Source organism: Ursus arctos, unplaced genomic scaffold (assembly GCF_023065955.2).
Source record: "Ursus arctos isolate Adak ecotype North America unplaced genomic scaffold, UrsArc2.0 scaffold_20, whole genome shotgun sequence".
Classification (NCBI taxonomy): Eukaryota; Metazoa; Chordata; class Mammalia; order Carnivora; family Ursidae; genus Ursus; species Ursus arctos.
The window spans coordinates 30318718-30344748 of record NW_026622875.1 but is presented as its reverse complement, the minus strand read 5'-3'; the positions used below and the strand labels follow the sequence as shown (position 1 = coordinate 30344748).

General features: G+C 44.2%; 1 protein-coding gene across 1 annotated transcript in view; it reads right to left on the bottom strand.

Moving 5' to 3' along the window:
- Positions 1–23798: 23798 nt before the first annotated feature.
- The window catches only part of MRPL3 (mitochondrial ribosomal protein L3), a 42056-nt gene continuing 39823 nt past the window's right edge, over positions 23799–26031 (bottom strand). The window contains exon 10 of the mRNA XM_026497017.4: positions 23799–24530. Within this exon, the coding sequence (XP_026352802.1) occupies positions 24378–24530 (153 nt within the window). The 3' untranslated portion in view covers positions 23799–24377. The remainder of the gene's footprint in view (positions 24531–26031) is intronic.

The following is a 26031-nucleotide window of genomic DNA, read 5'->3' as shown; positions in this document are numbered from 1 at the left end:
ACTTACTTGCTGTGTGACTTTGGGCAAGTTGCTTAATTTTCTGAGCCTCAACTCCCTCAACTATAAAATGGAGATATTAATGACAAACACCTTGTAGGGTTCCCATGAAGATTAAAAGGGAAAATACACATAGGTCCTACTGTCTGCTGTTTAATGAACACTGAATATGTAGCTCTTTCATGTGAATCACTGTGTGAGGCTGAATGGACAATGAGATTTTTGCCAAAAGAAGTTAACTAATGCTATTAGCATATGCCATTGCGAGTCCCAGACGCCCTCCCTGCATTAGCTCACTGAATCCACACAGTAACTGTCCAAGGAGAGATGGTTATCTGCCTCTCCTAGATGTAAAAATTCAAGTAGTTTGCCGAATGCCACACAGCGGGGAGGCAGGAGGATTCAGACTCAAGGCCTGATGAAGCAGGGGGAGGAAGCAGGACAGGGTGGGGGGAAAAGGAGATCTGGGGTGTCTGACTGATGAAGCCACAGCCAGCCTGGTCCCTGGGAGCTCTGGAGTGTATATGGCGCTGTTTCTTGGCAATAGATAATTTTCAGCAGAGCAAAATTGAACCGATATTACCCAGGATGAAGATCAGTGTTAAGAGGGTTGTATCAGTTAGGAACTGTATTTTCTAAGTATCAGAGACCACTCTTACCCCCTGCCATCCCCCAAAACAAATTTGAGTCTGGATTTTTCTCTCGCATGAAAGACACCTGAAGATCAGCAGTACCCATTTCTATATTCTACTGCACAATCTAATAAGGATACTTTCCTCTCTCCTAGCACCTGGTCTCCAGCTCAGAATCCCTTCAGGTTCTAAGATGGTTGCTGAAGCTCCAGCCATTGCATCCATGTTTCAGAAAGGAAGTAAAGGTAGAAGGGAGGGGTTAAAAGAAAAGGTGTGTCCCCCACAGCACCAGTCTCTCCCTCTTAAAGGGATTTCTCAGAAACACCACCCGACAGTTCCTCAAAACATGAAACATACAATTACCACATGATCAAGCAATTCCACTTCTAGATATATACCCAAAAGAACCGAAAGCAGGAACTTGAAGAGCTATTTGTGCACCACTGTTTATAAGAGCATATTCACAATAACTAGAAGGTGGAGTTCGCATAGACCCCACAAGGTAAGGGCTCAGTCCCACAAGACCGGCCCCACCTCAGATGATAGCTGAAGTCCTGGAAGGCCACTTGTACCTCTCGCTAGCTACAAATCGTGGGTCCCCACTTACCTCCTCTTCAGACTAATCATTTGCTAGAATGGCTCACTTTACATGTTTACCGTTTACTGGTTTCTGATAAAGAATACAACCCAGGAACAACCAAATGAGAGAGATGCGTAGAGCAAGATACGGGGTTCCATGTCCTCTTTGGGCCTCCCAGCCCCTGAGATGGTCACCAGCCCAGGAGCTCTTGGAATCTCCTTGTTCAAGAGTTTTTATGGAGAAAAACTAAGAGGCAGCCCACAGAATGGGAGAATATATTTGCAAATGACACTACAGGTAAAGGACTGGTACCCAAGATCTACAAAGAACTTCTCAAACTCAATACACGAGAAACAAATAAACAAATCAAAAAATGGGCAGAAGATATGAACAGACACTTTTCCAATGAAGACATACAAATGGCTAACAGACACATGAAAAAATGTTCAAAATCATTAGCCATCAAGGAAATTCAAATCAAAACCACACTAAGATACCACCTTACGCCAGTTAGAATGGCAAAAATAGACAAGGCAAGAAACAACAATTGTTGGAGAGGGTGTGGAGAAAGGGGATCCCTCCTACTTTGTTGGTGGGAATGGAAGTTGGTACAGCCACTCAGGAAAACAGTGTGGAGGTCCCTTAAAAAGTTAAAAATTGAGCTACCCTATGATCCAGCCATTGCACTACTGGGTGTTTACCCCAAAGATATAGACGTAGTAAAGAGAAGGGCCAAATGCACCCCAATGTTCATAGCAGCATTGTCCACAATAGCCAGATCGTGGAAGGAGCCGAGATGCCCTTCAACAGATGACTGGATTAAGAAGTTGTGGTCCATATATACAATGGAATATTACTCAGCTATCAGAAAGAACGAGTTCTCAACATTTGCTGCAACATGGATGGCACTGGAGGAGATAATGCTAAGTGAAATAAGTCAAGCAGAGAAAGACAACTATCATATGATTTCTCTCATCTATGGAACATAAGAACTAGGAAGATCGATAGGAGAAGAAAGGGATAAAGAAAGGGGGGGGTAATCAGAAGGGGGAATGAAACATGAGAGACTATGGACTATGAGAAACAAACTGAGGTCCTCAGAGGGGAGGGGAGTGGGGGAATGGGATAGACTGGTGATGGGTAGTAAGGAGGGCACGTATTGCATGGTGCACTGGGTGTTATACGCAACTAATGAATCATCGAGCTTTACATCGGAAACCGGGGATGTACTGTATGGTGACTAACATAATATAATAAAAAATCATTAAAAAAAAAAAAAAGAGTTTTTATGGAGCTCAGTCTCCATCCCCTTCCCCTCCTCGGAAGTGGGGCTGGAGCTGAGAGTTCCCACTCCCTGATCACTTGGGCTTGCTGGTCACTCGCCCCATCCTCAGACTGTCTAGGGACCCCACCCTCAGTCACCACATTCACGGGAACTCAGGTGTGACCAAAAGAGGCTGGTTATGAATAACAAAGGACACTCTTATCACTTGGGAAATTTCAGGGATTTCAGGAGCTCTGTTGCAGGAAGGACCACATACACGTTTTACTGTACCACAAATATTGTACGCTGGTACAGGGATGTCTGATGCCACTTCTCTGTCACTGAATAACTTTCCTTTTGCTTGCTAAGATTTTAAAAAGCACAGTTCTGACGCTAAAGAGAATGGATTCTGGAACCTGACTGCCCGGGGTGTGAACCCGAGCCCATCAGCGTCTGTGCGGTCGGGGAAGCGATAGGATCTTCCCGGTCGTGGTCAGGGAGATCAGGCAGTCCGTGGAAACACAGTCCGGCACATAATGCGCGCGAGAGACGTGTGCGAGTTAGGGAAAGAGCCAGTTACGTTTCATTTGCTCTGTAAGGCAGCCAGAATTTAGTGTTCAAACATGTGTATCTCTCTTTCTAGTAGTATTTGCAATAGTATGTCTATCAGTGTTTACAAGTCAGATGTGTGTTTTCGGTCTGACAAACCAAGTGCATTTTCCTTCTTTGATTCTGCATGTTTGTAAACAGCACTGTTTGAAGCGGAATGCCATCATATGAATTCACATAGCCTATATTTCTGTATATGAAAATTGTAAAAAAAAAAAAAAAAGGCAAAGAAAAGAAGAAAGAAGAAAAGAAAGAAAAAAAGAAAACAAAGCATAAATCTGTTACTTATTCTCCATTATTCTGTGCCCATTGCTAGTGGGTATACATACAGACTGGGGACATATTGCTTCTATACAAAAAATTTTATATTATCAACCATGAGCTTTATAATTGCCTTCCCTCTGTGGAAGGATTGCCATGTCAGCATGATATGGAAGTGTGTATTGTAATTTATTAAGTGATAATTTAGTAATTTATTTAGCAATTATTTTTGTAGCTTTTTCATGGTAGTATCAGTAAAGATACCTTTATTTTTTTCTTTTCTTTTCTTTTTTCTTCTTGTAAGTAATCCCTACACCCAGTATGGGGCTCGAACTATGAGCCTGAGATCAAGATGCCCACTCCACCAACGGAGCCAGCTAGGCTCCCCAGTAAAGATACCTGTAACTACCTCAAAAAACCCCAGGCACTCTATGTACGTGGTCTTATTTAACCTTTACAACAAGAGGAGGGAGAAGCCTCCCCAGGATAGTGATGGCGCAGAGGCACAGAGAAGTTCAGTTACTTACTCAGGATCTCACAGCAGGCAAGCAGCAGAACTGGGATTGAAAACCAGGCCTGTCTGATGGTAAAGCCCCAGGTCCAGCTACTCTACCACACGATTTCTGATTCCTTCCAGGCCTTGTCTTACCTTCCTTGCCCTCACTCCGTCTTTGTGGCTTCTCCCCTCAACCTCCTTGATGATGCCTTGAGTTTTATTTTTAATGTGGGGTAAATACGAGGGACAGATGGAGGAGAAGAACTGGGGGTAGGTAATGCTTGGAAACCAGGCTTTGGTATTTTTCGGAGGAAACTGCTTATTAATCATATTTCCTGTAGGTTCAACAACTGTATAGGCAAAAGAAAAACAAGATTCAAAAGTTAAAAGAAAAGAGAATATACAGAAATTATCCATCCATCCAATTAACACACGGCACACAGATTTGTGACAAGCACTCTTCCAGGTCCTGGGCACGGTCTGGGGTGGGGCCCAGGGAGACAAAGGGAGAGACTTGCGGTAGATAAGGAGGCGAGAATCACACGTGGACTTTTAGATCCTGACGGGGGCGATGAGGAACATGAAAGGCCGGGGAAAGTGTTGAAGGTGTGGCCTTCCCAGGTCAGGACAAGCCCCCAGGGGAGCTGGTGGTGCCAGCTCTATTGCTCTGATTGCAGCTTCTCAAAGCAAGGGAAAACCCGGGGAAGAAAGAAACAGTCTGAAATCCTAGTGGTGGGTGGGTCCATTAGAGAGAAGAGTGAATGATTTTTTTCCCTCTTCTAGTCTCTATTTTACAAAGTTTTTGTAAAATGCTTACGTATTTTAACTTTTTAACTATTCGAAAGAGAAAGAACAGTTGGTTGAAGGGATCCCAGACTCCTCCTGGGCACAGCATGGCTCACTCCCTAGGAGGGACGTTTTTGTTGTTCACACTAGCCTGGGGAAGGGGTAGGTCTCAGAGGCATGAAGCGTTTTTGTTCTGTTGGAAGTTTTGGTTCCTCAGCACCTGACAGCATTGAAGTTAGGTGAACTCAGGGATTGTTTGAGAACAGGAAAGGAATTTTTGCAAAAGCCTTCAGGCCCTGGTGCTTCCAGCCCCTTCTAAACGGACAGCCCTCAGTAATGTCAGCTTACCCTGGGCCAACCTGGGACAGGTCTTCCCCTGGGCCTTCCTCTCCTGTCAGCCCCAGGTGCCATGTTTGCCTAATGGAACACTGGAAGTTTGCACAGGCCGTGACATTTCAGGAAAGGTCACTTCCCTGAAGGCATTCCCTGAAAACCACTTCTACTCCAAAAATGGTCTCTCCACCCCTGCCAAGAAATGCGAGTTTGGCGCTGAGGGCTTCTGGGTTCATGTGAAGCCACGAACTTACTGCCTCCTGTTGGGTGGTGACCCACATCACCCAAGGACAGGTCAAGAGTAGAAATGCTGGCAGAGAACAGGCTAGAATTCACCTTGCTGCTCCACACTCATTTATCTGTCTTTCTGTGTCTTGCCCCCATTTGTGTGCTCCCTGGTGGGCTGTTCCCCAGCTCCCGCAACTCTGTGACCCAACAGGAAAGAAGTTGGGAAGACAGTTTCTCAGCTCCACATCCCACTTCTGGTGGAAGCCACAGCCGAGGGAGAGAAAGGTGCCCCCACGCCCCACATTAGTGTCCTAGGGCGGTCGTAACAAGTCACCACAAAGCTGGGGGCCGACACAGAACTGCATTCTCTCACAGTTCTGGGGCAGCTGTCTGACTCAGGGTGACAGCAGGGCAGCGCTCCCTCGGGAGGCGCTAGGGGAGAATCCATTCCTTGCCTCTTCCAGCTTCTGGTGGCTGTTGGTGTTCCTCACCTCGCGTGGCCACATCACTCAGGTCTCTACCTCTGTGGTCACACTGCCTTCTCCTCCTCGGCCTCCCTCTTGTAAGTACACGTGTGATTGCATTTAGGGTTCACCCGGACAATTCAGGAGAATCCCCTCATCTTAAGGTCCTTACTGTAATCACATCTGCAAAGTCCTTTCTGGCCGCGTAACTAAGATTAGGACCCTTCTATTTTTTTTTTAAATATATATAAAGATTTCATTTATTTGAGAGAGAGAGAAGGAGCAGGGGGAGAAGGGCAGAGGGAGAGGGAGGCTGGATCCCAGGACACTGAGATCGTGACCTGAAGGCAGACGCTTAACTGACTGAGCCCCCCAGGTGCCCCAGACCCCCGCATCTTTTGAGGGGCTGTTTTTTTACCCTACCACACTCCCCAAGAAAGAATGCTTCCCTGCTGCTACGTGGGGGCATTAACACTAGCTTCTCCGAGGCTCTGCCTTGAGCAAAAAGGCTTCCTTTATTAACACTGAAGGGGTATTTAGGGAAGAGGCAGGTGACAGGGTGGGTGGGGGGCTGGTGCTCAGAAAGCAGGCATCTCTTTAGGAGAAGATTATAGAATGGCCCAAAATAGGAGAGAAAAATATGAGAGGTGGGAGCAGAGGACAGAACAAAGGATGAGGCAGAGGGCTCGTGGGACAGGAGGGAGGAAGATTCCATGCCTGCTCATGGTCTGGGTAACAGTGAGGCAGGACTCTGCAGACACTAGGCCACTTGGAGACCCCATCCCCTGTGTGCAAACGACAGCACTAAGCTAGTTGCGGGCACTTTTTGGTTAAATGAACCTCCTTCTAAAATATTGTAAAAGGGCTTTTAAATAGGATGACTCGGATCTTGGGGGATGAGTAATAAAAGGTCATGCTCCCAACAGGAATCTGTTCCTTTCTGTTCAGAGACATTCAAAATGCCACTTTCTTCCACTAGAAGCCAATGCCTCTGAAGATGACACCCCCATTCCTGATTCTTCTTTGCCCCTTATTTTCTCCCTCAGGACCTCTCAGTTCTACCTCAAACTCCTTGTCCCTTCCCTAGATTTTAGCACCGCTCAATGTCACCACCGGAAAGACCCCCTGCACGATCGAGGCCATCACCTGAAACCACATGTGAGCAGTCCGCCATCGTCTGTGTTCACGAACTTCAGGGGAAGCAGTCAAGCCAATGTGGGGATTTTGCTCAGCAGTGTTGAGCTGCTGGGGCCAGGCCTGGGGAAGACGGCCAGGCCAGCTCCGCCCCAGCGAGGTCGATGCCTCTGAGATGAGATAAGGCGCCTGAGCTAGAAGAGGAAGTAGTGGTCAGAAAGGAGGGATCTGAAATCAGGAATGCGGAGGTCTGGTCAACCCTTCTATCTCAAGTGGTTACTATGTGCTAGGAGAATTCTATGATCGGGGCCTTAATAAATCTTATCTAGAAGGAGGGAGGACGAGAGCAAGGCTAATGCTGGTCTTGACAAAGAAGCAGCGGTCACTACTCTCAGCCAGGAGAGCGGGATGTGTGGCCATCTTCGTGGTTTGGACAGTGTTCGTGTGTTGTGTGCGTTCAGACACGTTTGTAGGCTGCTTGGTTTGGTCTCTCTCCATCAGGGTCGCAGAGAGGCCCAGTCTGCCGCAGATGCTCCGTGCACGTGTTGGGTCTGATGGGGGGACACCAAGCCAGGCTTCGGGCCTCAAGGCCTGCCTTTCTCTCTTTCACCCCACACAACTGACCAAATGTTAAGAGAAAGAAAATCCCAGCTTTCAGTAAACTGAGTCTGCAATTGTGACATTCCCGAGAAGGGTTAACAAATTTCCCAAGCTCCCAACAGCAGACATACGATGACTTTTGAAGACGAATTAAAATTTCATGTCAAAACCGTTTAAATGCAAGAGCAATGAGACACTTGAATTTCACTTATTATAGGTACAGTCTGGAGACACGTAGTCCCAGAAGCTGACCTACTTTAAAACTGCGATAATCTTTGGGGCAATTATCTCCTGGATACTAAATAATTTACTTCTAAATTCTATTACAGTTGCTGGTTTTTTATTAACAACACACTTCCTATTCTCATAACAGTGAATATATAGTGACCTCCCAACATTTTAGTTATTTTAGCAAATGAATACATCTGGAATAAATATATGATTCCCGAATTCATACTATTCAGGGTAAAAGCAAATAATGTCGTGTTCATGCCCCAAGGAAGGTATCAGGGCCCTATTGCCAGGCTCAGCAGGCTAGAGTGGGAGCACAAAATGCTGGTCCTAGGCCTCTAAACTAAACTCCCGGCTTCAGCCACATGGGGGACTTCCCTCCCAGGCCCTAGCAAGTCCGCTCTGGGTGGGCAGAGACGTGCTGCCCAGTTCATGGCTGGATTCCCAATGCCTAGCACGGTGCTTAATGAATTATTGGTGCTCAATAAATGGATAAATAAATTACTTTAAAAAGTAGAGAAACAAAGCACAGTTCTGGAAAGTCAGCTCTAAGGGACTTTAGACCTTGTTATGCAGAATACGGTCTGTGGAACACAGCGTCAGCATCTGCTGGGCTCTTGTTAGAAATGCAGAATCTCAGGTTCCACCCCAAGTTACTGAATCAAGGTCTGCATTTTAACACGGTTTCCCAGGGGATCAGTTAACATGTTAAAGTTTGAGATGTGCAGGGGTAGGCATATCTCCCCTGGTGTGTCTCAGCTTTGGCTGGCTATCACGGTGGGGAGCTTTTTAATACCTATGAATACTTGGGTCCCTTTTTCAGAGATTCTGATATGTGAGCAGGATTGAAGATCAGTGACTGCAGCCCTGTCATCGTGTGACTTGAATGAGTTACTTAGCCTCTCTGTGCCTCAATTTTCTTATCTGTTAAATGGGCTTGCCAATGCCCTCCAGCTAAGGACCATTAGGAATACACTCTTGGAAAACGAAGTTGATTTAGTGGATTGCAGCAACGAGGGAAATAGCATTCTGCAAAGGGCTAGGAGGCATTTCGGAAAGAAGGTATTAGGAGGGGGTTGTTGCAGGATTCGAACTCCTATTAGGTGATTTGGGAGAGAATTCAAAGAAGTGTGATTTTCGCTGGTGGCTGTGGCTCAGAGAGCTGGGATACCGGGGCTGCACCCTGGGCCACGGAAGGGGTGGCCACTGCTGCCAAGCACAGCATAGCCCAGCTGGAGGGCCTCCCTGCCCACCTGTCAGTCGGCAGCTAATGCTCGCACCGTCTCAGAGTAAAGTGGATCACCGCCGATGAGGAGGGCTTAGGTTCTCTTACTAAGGCTCCCGTAGCTGGGGGTGCTGTGAACCGTCCCTAATCTCTGATTGCAAAGAAGGGACCGCAGAAAGCTGCTTAAAGAGGTGTTTTAACCAATCCTCTTTTTCCCAGTCATTGTACTGCAGCTGGGACAGTTGGAAAGCAGCTGTCGGTGGAAAAGCATCAGCAGTTACTGCAATGGGAGAAAAGAATCATTTGCAGGCTCTTTGACCGGAGTTTGGTGAAAGTACCCTCACCTGTGGCAGCAGTTGTGTGTTGATGGGCTGGGCTTCTCCTGTATGTTTTATGCAAAAAAATGGAAGTGATAAACCATTTCTTAAAAAAAAAAAAAGCGTGGTTTTGTTCCATGGGGTGCTGAGAGCAGGAGCGATTCTATTACACCTTTATAACTGTTATCGCTCAGAGGTGAGAGGAACAAAAATCGGTAAAGAAATGGTCACTTATTTGAGCTGGGCGAGGTGAAGACTTGGTTATGTTGATGGTCTCCTTGGCGCTCAGACCCAGTTTCCGAGGCATCTTGGGTTTTGCCTTGTTCCGTGATAGTCACAAAGCAGCCTTGTCTGTTGCTGGGCAGATGAAGTTGTCTGTGCCCAGAATGAAAAACATATAAAAATCATTAATGGTTGGCCTTTTCTTTTTTTGGCACTAAGTTTTAGAACTCCAGTGTGCATTCTGTCTTTATACCATATCACAATTCAAACCAGTCAGTTTCAAGTATTCAAGAGTCCCATGGGGCTCGGAGCTCGCGTGTTGGGAAGTACAAGCGTTGAGAGTTTTGAAGATTAAGTTAGCTAGCAAGGTAGTCCCAGTTTTAGCTATTGTTACTGTCACTGATGCAAGAAAGGCGGAACTGACAGGAGCCTCATCTAGACTAGAGCTGGAATGAATTTCCCGGAAGAGAGTAAAATATTAATTCACGCCAAGAGGAGTCCAGGGGGCGTTTCGGGCTGCCGGGAAGTAATGGCTCTATAAACATCCATTAGATTGAACTTGTTCATTGTGTTGTTCAAGTCTCCCATGTCCTCACTGATTTTTGTTTGCCGCTTCTATCAGTTAAACGTACCTGACAAAAATATGTTCACATTTTGTTCTTTTGTACTATGATCCCAGATTTGTGATTTTCCCCTTGTAATTCTATTTGTACGTGCTTTACATATTTTATGTTAAATTGTGAGGAGCATAGCATGTCACGATAGAGCAATCCATTCTTGTTTCCCTTCTGTCCGTTTCTATTTTGTTATTGTTTTACCGTGTTGAATAGAATTTAAATTTTAGTCATCACTTTGAGCATCCTAAATGCATTGATTTTCAGACTTTTGTTGTGCTGCTTGTAACCTTGATTTCATTCTGATTGCTGATTGTATTGGCTTTTTCTTAGTGTTTAATTTCTTCTTGTGTTTTTAGAATTTTGGTTTTGAAAAGGAGACATTTCATTGATTTCCCCTTAAAAATGTATCTCCTCTCTGTGTTTACCCCATTGCTCATCTGTCCTCATCCACGGTTTTGTAGTTGTTTCTACTTTGCTTCTGGGCCCTTAGTCCAAAATGATTTCAGAAGAATCTAATCTCTGGTGTTAATGGAGACATTGCAAATCCAGGTACTGAGCCAGGGGGTATATCTCTTGGTTATAAAACTTAGACTGGGATCTCTGACACAGCAAATGCCACAGACGACAATGGTTTTGTTTGTGTTTCTTTTCCCTTGTCTTCATTTGACGAGGATACTGGAACGGGCAAGCCCTTCCCCTAGCTTCACGTAACCAGTTAGCTTTGGTTTCCCTTCTTGGGGCAAGCATTTTGGTCCCTTGACCCCATGCTCTCATTTTCTTTCTTATTCATGTCTCAAGAGACATGTGCTTCAGGTCGTTCCCTGTTTTATGTTGTTGTTCCCCCCACCCCGCCTTTCCTGGTTTATTTGTTGTGGGACCCAGCTATGCCAACTCACATATTTTGACTATCGCTGCTGTGTTTGGGAGCAGAGAGGGTGGGGGAAATGTGATCTCATTTAACTCTGCTGATGAGAGATCCCAACTTGCCCTTTGTAATATGTCCCTTTGTTACAGAAGCCCCTGAGTGTGTAAGCTCTTCGAGGGCCAGGGCTGGGAGCCGCACACTTGCTGTCCCCAGACTTAGCCCAGTGCTGAGGGCACGGGAGAGGACCCTCCATGATTGTGGATTTGATTAAGTACGCGGACCTGGGTGGTGCCGGCCTTCTCTTGCAGCCCCAGGTCTTGAGAATCTATCATCACCGTCCTTTTAAAAAAACTTCTTCTCAGAAAGATAGCATGTGCTCATTGATTTCTTTGTCCCCTAGGTACGGCTTTCTTCATTTCTGTATTTGTGCATTAAAAAAGAAGACCAGGGGTGCCTGGGTGGCTCAGCGGTTAAGCGGCTGCTTTTGGCTCAGGGCGTGATCCCGGCGTTCTGGGATCGAGCCCCACATCAGGCTCCTCCGCTGGGAGCCTGCTTCTTCCTCTCCCACTCCCCCTGCTTGTGTTCCCTCTCTCGCTGGCTGTCTCTGTCTCTGTCGAATAAATAAATAAAATCTTTAAAAAAAAAAAAAAAGACAACCAAGCCAGTTTCAGATGAAAGCCTCCCAAAGGTAAAATCTTACATAAATGGTCAAAGAAGGGAAATTAGGAAGACGGGTACTGGGCGCTCCCCTCCCTCTCCAACTCCCACATTTCCGGCCAAGCCTCGGGGCAAGTTCCCCGGAGAGCTCCCTAACCAGCCTCGCTGTCCATCCTTCTCCGACTTGAATTCCTTCGGCAGCGGAGGGTAAGTTTTACCATCCTGTTGCACACGGTTCCAGGGCATTCTAGGATAGTTTCGTTGTTTCGTGTGTGAAAGTTCTGAGGCAGATTTTGAAGCGAGTATTTCCTGCTATCTCGCCACCTCCTTCAGTGCATCCGTCACTTCGCACTCCTACCCTCTCGTACAGGTGACTTGCTCTCAACTCCCCGTTCAGTTTTTTAAAAATTAATTTATGATTGAGGTATGATGTGTATAAGCGGACACATCGGAAGTGAACAGCTCACGACATTCTTATACATAAACCTATGCACTCACGTAGCCGTGACTGAGGTCAAGCTATGAGACGTTTCTGGAACCACAGACTCCTGCGAGCTCCTTCACAGTCGCTCTCCTCACCCCTCTCTGCAAGGTGACCTCCAGATTCCTATTCTGATTTCTCACATCATTTATTAGTTTTGCCTATTCTTGAACCTCACATAAATGGAACCATAACTGTGTGTACTCAAAAAAAACCAAACTTTTTTATTTGGAAATAATTTCAAATTTATGGGGCAGTTACCATAACAGTACAAAGAACATCCATGTGCCTTTTACCCCAATTCAGCGATTGCTAACATTTCCCCCACATTTGCTTTATCGATCGAACTATCTATCGATCTATCATCTAGCTGTCAGTCATCTTCTGCATAAACGTATTCTCCTGAACCTTTTCCTGAACATTCGCGAGTAAGTTGCATTCCCCATGGCTCTTTACCTCTAGATACTTGAGTCTGCATTTCCTAGAAATAAAGAAACAAGAAGAAAAAGGAAAAGGAAAAAAAAAGATGAAAAAGAAAAAATAAAGAATTTCTCTTACACAGCCACGGTAAAGTGATGGATTAGAGTAAGTTCGACATTGACACAATACCTTCAAGTTCATATTCCAATTGTACGAGTTGGCTCAGTGTTTCCTCTTTCCAATATAAGATCCAGTCCAGCATCAGGTATTACATTTGGTTGTCATGTCCCTTAATCTCTTTTACTGTGGTATATCTATACTCAGTCTTTTTTTTTCCTTTTGTCTTTTATAAAATTAGACATTTTTTGAAGAATTCAGTCCTTTCTTTCTTTTGGAGGTAGTTGCCTGACATTCCTTAACGACTGGATTCAGGTTATGCATTCTCAGCTGGGCTCCTACACAGGTGACATTGTGTCCTTCTCAGTGTCTTATAGCCAGTGACACATGATATCCATCTGTCCCTCATTGGCGATGTTAATTTTGATCAGCTGGTAATCACTCTATAGTTGGTATTTCCCCTTTCAACGAATAAGCAATCTCTGGGGAGCCTAACTTTAGGGCCAGGCAAATATCTTGCTCCCCATCAAAATCTATCCCCCTCCCCCTTGATTTAGTATCTGTTGATGATTCTTGTCTGAACCTACTTCTCACCTGCCAGGCACTGTGCTAGACGTGGGGACACAGAGGGGAAGCCAGACCAGAGAAAAGCAAATAAAGTCAAATGAAGAGAAGGAAAAACAGTCTTCATTATGCTCATTTCATTCCCTTGTGCAGGGCCTTTCAGAGGCCCCCTTATGTAACCCGTGAGACACGGCCAGTCATGGGGACACAGAAATGAGCAAACCACAGGCCTTGCCTCTGGGAGCGCACGGGAGACTAAGGGGCTCCCGGGTTGACACCTAATGAAGTGGGGATGGAATGATCATGAGCTTCTCTATCAAATTTCAAAAATCTTGACTATAGTGTGGCTTCCTGGAGCTTGGAGACAGCGGTCTAAGGCAGGTAATAGGAAACCCTGCTTGACACAGCAGGTGCTAAAGTGCTGGCTGGAAAATTATTAATGCAGTCTGATGATGAGCTTCAATGAAATGTTATATGACTAATTCATAATGTGTTAACTTGCAGCCTGGGGAAGCAGCGTGTATGCCGGGTAAGAGCACGTGGGGCAGAAAAAAAGCAAGGAGAGCGTATCTGACCATTTTTTGGGAACATTCTTTGCGAAAAATATAACTTAAAATCTGGAAACTTTTCCTGAGAGCTTCACTCTCTACATCCTGCCCCAAGGGACAAAACTGGGGACAGGACAGGGATTTCCAGGGGCGTCACCTGAAAGCACCGGGACGTCTGCTTTCTGTGCTCTGTCATACACAACTAAGATCATCGGACACCACTGGCCATTACAGTGAAGGGCCCTGAGAAGTGCTCAGCAAATGTCTTTTGGCTTTATTAGCTTCTCAGCATCTTTTAGGAAGCTGTCAACTCCTGGGATGCGGCCTACCTCTCCTGTGGCTCTGCCAGACTAGGCCTGAGCCCCCAGACACGAGCATTATGCACCTGGTGGGGAGAAACGGCCCGGGTCACCGCGCAATTGTGATTCTAGGCTTAGGCTCCCTCTGCGGCTTACAGTGATGTCCCCAGGCCGTAACTTATGTCTCTCCCTCCTTCTTTTCTTCTTCCCTCCTCCTTCCTTCCATTTCTCCTTCCCTCCCTCCCACAGGTATTTGGGAAACACTCTAGTGTTTTCCTAACTCCTGCACTTAAGTCTTCAGTAAGCAAGAATTTAATGAACATTTATTTTGTCCGTCTAGTCCTGCATAAATGGAAGGGAGTAAATTCTTTCCAGTATTTACATAAATCAGAGTGGAACCTGAGACTCACAGTTCAGTTTCAAAGTAGCCTTTCAGGAAACCTTCCAGCTTAACTTTTTTCTTTCCTTTGAAAATGTGGTATGACTTACCCTAAGAGACGCATACAGAGTAGGACTGTATAAACCTGGGAGTATAGACCAAAATATTGGTTGCATGCAACATGGATAGAAAGGAGGGGGTAAAGAGAGATAATTATCCCAGAAATCAGGCTAAGAATAGTCAGTTCACTTTTACTATTTTGGGGGGAGTCAAGGTAGAGGCACATGAAGGATAAAACCTTCCTTTACCTGATTCGAGGAATCGTACTCGTTTTGACTGGAGAGAAACAGATCTTTCTAAGTTACTCCCTGAGAGGACGTAGCATGCCGTCTTCTATATGAATGTGGACAATGTCCTCAGCAGCAGGGCTCGTGACAACCCCTGCCCTCTTTGGACCTTACAGACGTGGTTTACTGCAGATACACTCAGCCCACACCAGCTCAACACTGCCAGCCTGAGCACTGCCGTTCGCCAGGTGGGCCCTGTGAAGCCAGCCTCCTCCCCCCTTGCCGTGCGATGGCACACCCTTCTGGGGCTCTGGTGCAGAGACTTGGATTCACCCAACCTCCCAGCTTGAAGTGATAGGTGCTTTCGCGTTCCCTTCTGCTTGCCGTGCAATGGCCTGATACCATCACTCAGGCATGAGCTCTTCCTAGAGATTCTGGAAAGTCCAAACTGGTATTAAGAGACTTTGTGTGGCTCACTGAGGAGACAAGTCCTTAGGGGTCGAGGGAGAAGAGTGAAATAAAGGAAGGTTGGGCACTGACCACCCTGGCACTTGGGAAAGGAAAGCATAAAAGCAGCATCCCCAGCTGGAGCCAGGGGAGAAATACTAGGGCGCCTGCTTAAGGAGGACATCAGGAAGTGAGGGGCCAGCCATTTTTGTCTTAAGTAAATAGAGGAGATTTTGAACATATTTAACTTGGAACAATGTTTCTGAGGGGCAAGTTAGTATTACATGTCTTTTGAACCAGTGATTTTGCTTCCAGTAATTTACTTAAGGAAATAATTAATGATGTCCACAAAGGTTTAGCTACAAAGATGTCCACTGTGGCATTGTTTCCAACTGCAAACACACACAAACACACAAACACAAAAAACTCCCAAACTTTAATGACACAAAAAGATCTATTATCAACTGAAAATAAAACACTTATGAAACAGCAAGCACAGTATAATCCTATTATGCAAACATACACATACACAAGCAGGAAAGTTCTAGAAGATGTCAACAGTCTTAGTAACTGCAAGATGGGATCATGACGTGTTTTTCTCATTTTCTAAATCTGCACAATAAACAAATATTACTTTTACAGTTCAAAATAAACAGTTTATTTTTAAGTTTTAAAAATCGTATTACTCATTTTCTTTGGTGTTCTCATAAAATCAAACTGGGTGATTGATCCATAATGACCTTTTCCCAATCCTTACTTACTCATTCAGTGGGTTCTCCAAATGTCCCTTTATCATTTCAGTGAAAACAGGAAACTAACCCTGGTTCAACATAGACTCAACAAACCAAGAGCCCAGGAAATAACAAAGAGGACCTTGGCCAGCCAAATAATTCCACACAGACACCAGCAAAGAGGAAACAGTGGAATTTTCATGGTGGGGGGTGGGGAGCACTGAGATCCTGAAAGTTCAAATGATTTCCTGCCTGATGGTGAAAGAAAAAGATCACTAGAACATTTTTAAAAACCTGCCAGATCCTTGACCTTCTGTGTTGGATAAATTAGGTCAACCCAACTTACCAAATAAATAGGAGAAATGACTTCCATAGACATTCTTCCTAGGCCTGCCCACCCATGAAGAGGGGTGCAATGCACCTCACCACCCATGAGATGGAGAGAAAATTGGGATATCGTCCGTAAAAAGCTGTGAGAGTTCTCTATTCAATTAAATTTTTAATCGATGGTTATTTTTTAAAAAGTTGGTTCAGCAGTTTTAGTTGGTATGACCTCCTTGATATCCTGGAAACTCAGGATTTTTTTTTCATACTGTTCACTGCCTGAAGCTATTTGCAGGTCTAATCAATATCTGTTAGTCAGGCTCAAGACCCTGGCTCAGTTCAAAATAATTGTTTTGGAGCTGGCTGAGAGGGTAATACGATCGTCTTGACCTGTGCCAGGAGTGAAAGGGCAGAAGTTCTCATGCCCCCAACCCCTCGACCCTCTCCCCTCTGAGGGTGGTAAAGATAGCCCTGCCAGGAGAGCAGTTTCACCCCATTGTAAATAGGAGGGGCCTCCACCGAAGGTCCACGGTCTGGTGGCAAGAGACCCCACACACGCCCCACTCCTCCTCTCGCACTGACTTGTACCCTACGTGGGAGAAACTACCCCTCAGGAAAGTCGTCTAAACATGTCTATAGGTGCAGCGAGGAGGCACGGGGCCCCTGTCTCCTCATGGTGGAAGAGTGGGCGAACTCAGTGGTATCCACCAGAACGGTTAGGAAAACTCGGGTGCCTGGAAGCTGGGGCTCTGCCCAGAATGCATGAGTTGGAGTGCAGAGGTCACCTTCAGGTCTGGGCCAGCTCAGGTATTGGACGAGGCAATGCTACATCGTGTCCGAGCCTCAGTCTCCTCGTGCGTAAAGTAGAGGTGATGATAACACCTGGCGGCGTGGCTGAGGACTGAACGAGCCCCTGTGTGCGAAACATCTGACACTTGGTGGGTGTTCAATAAATGCCTCATCGTTCTGACTGCTGACCTTCAAGGCATAAGGAGGAGGGGCCCTAATGCGGCCTGAGAGGCGGGATTCCCTGAGAAAGATGTCAGCCCTTAGGAAAGTGCTGGCGTAGCTTCACCCTACACCTGGCACGCCATCGCCACATCAGCTTCCTGGGATTGTTCTAAAGCATTCAGCCACGAGAAGAGAACAGCCTTGATCTATCCCCATTTGCAGTTAAAGAAACTAAATTTATGCATATAATTCTCTCCATTTTCAAGATTTCCTCTCAGTAATTTTCCCAGAACCTTTGATATTTGCTGCAGGTACAGGACAAGCGAAAGAAATGAAGAAGCAAATATTGACAACAAAATAACTAAGGGAAACATTCCGACGCGCTAAGGTTGACAGCTTGTTTCACTTGGGATTTTTGTATCATTGAGGTGAGATACTAAAGTAACACATTTCCAGAGCAAGCTGAACAATGTATTTTTGTTTTTTAAAGATTTTATTTGTTTATTTGGGAGAGAGAGAGAGACAGATCATGAGAGGGAGAAGCAGACTCGCCGCTGAGCAGGGAGCCCGATGCGGGGCTCGATCCCAGGACCCTGGGATCATGACCTGAGCCGAAGGCAGACGCTTAACAACTGAGCCACCCAGGCACTCGAAATAATTTAATACATACTTGTGTATGAGGCTACATCCCAGTTCATAATAGAGGAAACCAAACGTATCAATATTTCAGGTTCTCTTTAAAGGTAGTCATGAGTCTCAGCCGTGTGGAGGGACATGGGGACATCAGGAGGCCTGATTTTAGTACAAGCTCTGCCAGTCCCTTGTTTAGTGAGGCCCTCTGCAAGCCCTAGATTTCTCATTCTGCATATGTTCGCAGTTATATATTGATGGTATCTAACATTTGTATAGTTTTACAGGAGGGTAAGCACTTTCCCGGGACAGTACTCCCGTAAGTACTACGCACATATAAAGCATTACTATTATTACGTTTATGCAAACATTTCTCCAGTGGGAAGGGCTTCTAGGAGGCTCCCAAGTTACGGGCCTGCACACCACAGATGAGCTGCCCGTCTACACATCATGTCGTTTTAGGCCACGGGTTCTGAGCCTTGATTGTGCGTCGGTGCTGCCTGGGGAGCTTTAAAAAATGCCGATGGCTGGTGCTGAGCCCCGAGATTCCAAGAGCGCTGGACTGGGGTTCTCCAAGCCCCCTGCGTGGTTCTGACGTGCAGCCAGGGCGCAGGAGCCGCGTGTTCGCTGAAGGTAAGACCTGCTTTGTAAACCACCGTGACAATGACCTGTGCCTGATGGGCTCCCGTCCACGGTCCTGCTGTTTGAGTGGCCTCGTCATCGCCGTGCAGCTCAAGGGCTCCTGGGCCACAGCACTTTGAGTCTCTGTGTGGGAAGTGGCGTCTAAGAAAGGGCTTTGGATCATTAAAACCCAGCCTTCTTCCCACGGCAGGGGTGTCCTTATCAGCTACCGGCTAGGGGCTGAGCCGTGCATTCCTCCCTGTTCTAATTTTACAGGTAGAAAAGGGTTGGGTTTTTATAAAACAGATCTTTTCCTGTTTACATTCTTTTTATCAGTTTTTTTCCTTTACTTCCTTCCTCAGCTTTGACTCATGTTTTCCTAAATACCCATTTTTCTCTGTGGGTGCTGTCGCCTGGGTTCTCATTCATAGGTATTTGGGCAGCAGGCTGGCTGTTACCAGTGCTCGTGACCTCTCTGAGGAGGGGAAGGACCCCCCTACTAGGCCCCAGTACCCCTGTGTGAGGGGAAGCATCGCTTCTGTGCTTCTCCAGCTGGCGGAGCAAAAGGGACCATCGGCCAACAGCCCTGCGGCCATCTTTGCTTCATCACCGGAACGCATGCTTGTAGATGAGGACATTTACGCTGGATGCCCAAGAAATCCATTTTTCTTGTTCATTCTGACACAGTCCCTTTATATAGTCATCCAGGCCTCTTTGTCAGGACATTCGTGATGAGTAATCCATTCCTTCTCAAATAAAGCAGATTTGATGCACTGTCCGACCTTGGTATCTTACCTCTTTTCTTTAAAAACAACAGACTTTCGCCCCAACACATACTTGGTGGTCATACAGAGTTCGCTTTAGGAGGCTCGAGGTCACAACTATCCCTTTCACTCCTCCAATCAAAGCCAGGAAAGAACAACTAGGGGCCTCTCACGCCAAGAGGATGCTTTGGCCACCTGAGTTAAAGTCGTTGATTTGCTTTTATGGAGTTACAGGTTGCATTCGTTGAGATTAATTTGGCTTGTCTGACTTGCATGGGCCACCTCATTAGTCTAAAAAGAATGAAAAACAAGGCGTGAGGTGGACTCCTGTAAGTTCTGTGAAACATTTAAAAGCAGAAAACCAAATGATGAGAAGAAGGCTGGCAACCCCGCACACTCAGGACTCTGGCTGTTTTCTGGAGGGGTGAGGACACCCCAATCGGGTCCTCTTCTTTCAGGGACTCCTAGACAATTGCTAGAGGCAAAATCTGGGTGGCTGGCACATTTGTCTTGTAAGGCATGCTCTGAGAGACCATGGCCCTTTCCAGGGCCAAGCTCCCACCTGGTCTGGTAATAATCATTATTATTACCAGAAGCAGGCAGATGAGGTCTTGAAGCATATATGGCAGTAAAACTGGAAATAGGAGAAATGTCTGCAGACTCAACATGGTAGAAAATTCCAGAAAGCGGAAGAAACTTTATCCATCATTAGTCAAGTAAACTGTCTTGTGAAGGACTGTTTCCTATATAGAAAACAGGCAGCCATGGAGTGGCACATATGATTCTAAAGGTCCTGAAGATGCTTGCCCAAGGCGCCTCACAGCACGGTGACCTACCTCTGTCTGTATTTAAATGCTCTTTTTGGTGCAGCAAAACTGAAATCAGCAACATGCCCTTCCTCATTACTAAAGTGCTCCATGACAGAACTAGTTCTAAAAACAAGGTAAACAGTCGAGGTCCACTCTCCCTGCCATGCTTCCTGCAAGTCTTGGGGAGAACTTCCAAAGTACTGACCTCAGGCGACACAGGCAGGGATGGGCATTGTTAGAACACTAGCAAGAGAACGGAATCATCCGTGGAAAAGCAAACAACAAAGGAGCCGACGGAAAGCATCACACCGCAGGCTAGACCACGTTGCAAGGTGGAACGGTCCAAGAGGCCAGTGGTGGATATTTCCACTGGGACGAGGATGAGGAGTGATGCGGCCGCTTAAAGGCATTCACGCGAGCATCCATCCCGGAGAGCCGAACAGCAGACCCGGTGTCAGAGGCTGAACGCCGCTCTCCCCCCGGCCCCCCGCAGTGGGTTTTGTTGTGATACAGTCCTCGCAGTCTCTGTGGGCAGTGACTTAGGACCAAGGTCCAGTTTTGCCGCAAAAACGAGAGACTTTCATTCTGACACATTTCTTTTGTTCTCAGAGACGTTCTTGTGATGACTAAAGCTGCTGAACATGAGACGACGCTCCCACAGGCTGGTGGGACTGACCCTGCATACCAGGAACCCTGAATGGCTGCTTTAACTAGTGTGTGAAGTAACACTTCGCATTAAAAAGCAAACAAAACCCCCCCCGAAACCCAAACCCCATAGTTTCGTGCATATCTCATCGTATATCCTCAGATGCACTCGGGTTCCATTCACAAATTTCCCCTTGGAAATAAGCTATAAAAGTCATCCTTATAGTCTATCCCTTGTGAAAAGTTGAAAAGCAGGTCTGTATCTCAGCACTAAAGGTTACAGAAAGCACTATTTATTGACTTTGAAAAACTTAATCTCCTTGCAAATTATATCCTCACATCTGCTGTGGGTAAGAAATGCTTTCACTGACATTTTAGTGTTTGTGACAGCTTGTCACCGTCCAATTTCCCCCCATGCCAGGGCCCACTGTGGAGACAGGACTAATCAGCACTCGCATTTCAGCCTCAGCTACTCTAGTAAGGTTAGGGTCCTGGAAAGGAAGCAGGACAAGCAATGCTTAGTGTAACCCTTAAGGCAGATGTGCCTCGACCAGGGGGCCTTCCCGAGGCCTATATAATTTATACAAGGTTTAGCATTTACCGATTTTCTAACTAATAGGACCAACTAAGGCTGGAATAAATGTCTAATTTGAATGAAGTTTAGTTATAAAAAGGTTCCTAATTCAAATCTAAAGGAGTAAATCAAGTTCCAGCCCAAATCAGGACTGGAGTGGGCTCCACTGCAGAGAACGAAATTGCCTCCACATCCGTGCGATGGCCAGTCCTGCTCAGGAGCAGGCTTGTGGCCCGGACTCCGAAGAGTGAGATGAGCGGCGGGGTCCAGACCATGCACTCCTTATCCGTGGTAGGCTGAGTTTATTTGATGACAGGCACTGTAGCCAGAGTGACCCGAGGTTCTTAGCAAATCACCTGTCTTGCTTAGTGCTGGACCAGGCCGACTCTGGCTTATGTATTCCATGACTCTGGAGGCTTCTTCCTTTTCCACGTGGGTCAGAACACAGCTCGGGTTACTTCTTCTGGGCTACTGAAGTTTGCAGGAACAGTACCCAGATCGTCTTCAGTGGGTACAGTACCTGTACAGGGCCCTGGCAGTGGGGACTAGGCGGATGAAGGTGGGGGGTGGAAATGCTTTGTTTCCTGGCTCTCTTAGAAGACAGGGTTCATGCTCATTATCTTAAAGGATGATCAGAAATTTTCTCCTTAAAACTCAAATGCAGATCCAAAGACCACTTGAAGACTCTATAGACAAATGGTAATGGTTCTAGGGCCAGCCCTCTAGTGGAGAAGGCTCCCTGCCTTCCTCAAAACACTGCATGTCCAGGGCAAATGACTGCTGAACAGCTCCTTGCTCACCCGTCATCTGTCATCTGGTTACCTTCAGGTGCTAGGATTCTTTTCTCTCCATCTCCACGAATACTTTATACTGAAACAAGATTTTATCTTCTCCCAGCAATAATTGTTCATTCGCCTTGCAAGGGAACAGCTGCTTCTCTTTGGTTTATCAGCAAATTTCACGCATCTCTAAGTTCATTAAAATCTTTTGACCAAATGCAACTGAAGTAGTAGAATTAAGGCATACGGTATTCCGGATTTCAAAGTTAAATAAGTGTAAGTCCTAAGGGTAGTGAGGGGCATAACAAACTAATGGTTATGATTTTGTATTTTGGCTCTTCTTGAATTTACACGTTCCCATGCATTTTCAAATCAGTTTGAATAGTTCAATTGGTAAGTCCTGTTGAGATTTTAAAACTAGGATTGATTCCTTTACGATATTAATTCATAACCATGATATTCTTCTCCATTATTTGTTTTCTTTTATATCCTTCAATAAAATTTTATCTTCTCCAATAAGACCCCAGCACATGTTAGGTTTCTTTTCTAGGCAACGTTTTAAAAAACTGCCATAGTGAAAGATATGCATTCCCCGCCCCATAAAATTTCTCAATTAAATATTGCTATTTATATATTAATCTTTTCAGTCACCGTTCTGAACTGCCTTCTGATGGCTTGCCAGTTGTCTTTGATCTTCTTGTTAGGTATTTCTTAGATATTGTTCTCACTTCGTCATATTTGTATCATTACTTTCTCTTGTAATGGAACTGACAAGGATGTCCAGGAACAAGAATGTGTATCTTATCCCTGAATATGTTTGAGATGATCTTTTAACAAGTCCAGGAATTTCTAGTTTGATAAGTTATTCTTGTTTTTAATGAAAAATGGTACAGTGGCCAAGACTTACTCCAGTTTAAAACAGTTCCTCTTGAGGAACTCATGAGTAAAGAGAACTATGTAAAAGATCAATGCTGTTCGACTTTGGTACCAGGCAGCTCAGAGGCAAAATGAGTATAACTCTGCATGTCTGCTCATCGACGTTACATCGTCACTGTTCTTTCCCGACTTCCCACCTACTCTTTTTTCTTTTTAAAGATTTGAGAGAGAGAGCATGCCCAAGAGCAAGTGGGGGGAGCAGAGGGAGAGGGACAAGCAGACACCGTGCTGAGCACAGAGCCCAGTGCAGGGCTCGATCTCATGACCCTGAGATCACAACCTGAGCCGAAACCAAGAGTCGGACACTCAACTGACTGAACCACCCAGGCTCCCCTTCCGTCCTATTCTGATTTATATTATCCTTGGTGTTTTTCCTCTTCATTTACTATTTTATTGTATGGATTTCCTGTCATTTGCAACATATCTTAATGGTTTAGGTGGAGAATAAATGAAAACTTTTTAAAGTTTTAAAGATGTGGCTACATTTCGATTTAAAATAGAGAATGAGAGAAATGTAACGAGCAAAAAAAAAATACTGTTGGATATTTCAAGAACAAATCCATTAGTTATAAGGAAATTATATGGAGATCTAACAGGATGATTAATAAATCTCTTGGGTGACCATATGAATCAAGTCTCAGAAAACATCGGGAGTTAAGTTGGATTCTGTGGGTCCTCAGGAATCCGGTACGGAGGAAATCCAGTATTTCAATGAGGCCTGCTTATACTTGCATTGTTAAGCTTGATTATTTGACTTAAGTAACGACTAGTAAACACATCTTAATTTCATACAATGAAGGAAAACCCAGGGGCCAGTAACATTTTCAGAAATAGGTCCTTCGTAAGTTTGTTGCATGTACAATCCCAGGCCATTTCAAATCCTTCTGGTAAGGTAACAGGAAAAATGATTAAACCTATCTATAGTTGAGTGATCAAACTAAAAAATATTCCTCCCAACAGAAGTGTAAACAGGATCCAAAACTGATGATTTTATTGTTTTTCCTTTGTCAGGCCTTTATAACATACATATTTCTGTAATTTAAATGAAAATCGTACTTCCTTTCTCTGTTTAGGGCTCTAAAAGTATTAAGAATGATAAAAATGAATTTTAGGAAATGGTTTCTTTTTCTGAATAGGTTACCCCACAGTTCCCGAATGGTCTGCCACTGTTCCACAACCACCCTTCACAAAGACAAATCTTTCATAAAAGAAGTTTAATTTGTAAACATCTTAAGGTAACTTGAGGAATATGGAGTAAAAAAAGAATGCAGCCCACAAATTACAAAGAAATTTAAATTAAAATTAAAGCTCATACATAAACTGCCAGTCCATTTAAATTTGGCATATTCAATCTACTTAACTGATCTGTTTAATGTGGTAATTTTTTTTTAACATAATTTAGTTTGGGGGATGAATGATATATTTATGCCCCTGACAAAGACGACAAGTTTGGTATTATGATTAAGAAAGGAAAATATATTTCCTGGTTATATTTCTCTTCTGGCTCATGAAAGCTCACAAAATATGTTAAGGTTCTGCCACGTCCAACGAGGTTAGGTAAACGTAATGGAAGGTGCGCTGGGCTGACACACATTTTCATCATACAAATCCTCTGGTAGTTGTTCTTCATCTCCATCAGGAAAATATGTAGGGAATGGGAGATTCTTACAGAAGTCCTTATATGCAGGCAGATTAGAATCTCTGATCTGTGGGAAGGGAGACAAAGATCTTATTAATAAGTATTACCAATTAAGTTACTTAAAGATAAGGTCTGTTTTAATCACTAATAATTAAAGAATATCTGTTCCTACATTTTCTAATGAATAACAAATGTTATATGAAGTAAAAGGAACTCAATGTATTCTTTTTATTCCAATAAATTTAATTAATCCAATGACAGAAATACAGCCTTCCTCAAGTTAATCATCTACTCATAATAACATTACTCTGATTATTAATTTATATCTTACCTACAACTTACAAATCTCTAGAACTGCCCAACAGGATAAATGATATAATTACTATTTAGATATTAATTCTATCAAAACTATGTACCTAAAAGTTATTACTACCCACTTATTGATTTTATTATCTACTCCTATTACGTATTTTTATTTTTTTATTTTCTATCATAGATTTTTTTGAGTTGAGGTTTAAAAAAGTAACTTTTACCTAGTATTTTTGTTAGTCTTTAAGTCAAGGGGCACATAACCAAAAACATCAAGTTTTATGAAGGAAATAAGCTTACATTTAACTAGTACCATTATCATTGAGAAGATAAGGACAAAATAGTATTTAGCAAAAACAATAATAATCCACAAGTCTTTATCCTAGCTCTGTTAACTCTTTATAATCTAAAAATATGCTAATTGTATCTGTGAATTCATAAACCAAGGAACAGTTCAGATATTGATATGATCTAGAATGCTGGGCTTTATTTTTGGAAAACGTTATTGGATTCTTTAAAGCTTCTGACTCATTCTACAGCTTTCATTCAGAGAGAAATAAAAAAAAATTACATGTAATTATACACACAGAGTAAAATAAGGCATAATCATTTTGGCAATAAGAAACGAATAATTTGGTTGAAATTACACAGCTGCTAGGAACAGCTAAGTACAGAAAAACATCTATTTTAATCTCTCTCATTAAAATTGTTCCAAGAAATTTTCAGTAAGTTGCCCAGAAGAAAATAAACTTGTTTAATTTTTTTTTTCCAATTCACTAATCTTGGGTTGAACTTTAACTTGAGGAAAAAAAAGTCATATTCTTTTACCAACTTAAACTGTCTCAGAATTTAGAACTGAAAACCCAAGCAAATAAACAATAAAACCAACAACAGCAAAACTTTCTGTGCTAATTTGATAAATGTGAGAATTTAGTCATAAATGATCTAAATAGCAAATTCTCAGTTGTTTTTACATTTTGATAGATCTATCCTCCCTGAAGAACATTTCAGACAAAAGCACTGCTTATATATTCTAATTGTAAATGCTACAGTACTATACATTCATTGATTTGAAATATAAATGATGACATTTTATTTAAATCTCTCCTGTCTTGGTGGCTCTAAGGCTGAGGGCCAAAGCGTGTAAGCCATCTTTAACAAACGTGCTAAGACTCTCTAGTATGTAGTTTTGTGCACTTAATCGAACCTCTGGCTTCATTATTTCCCGGCCTTTACCGAAACTCCTCAACTCTCCAGCT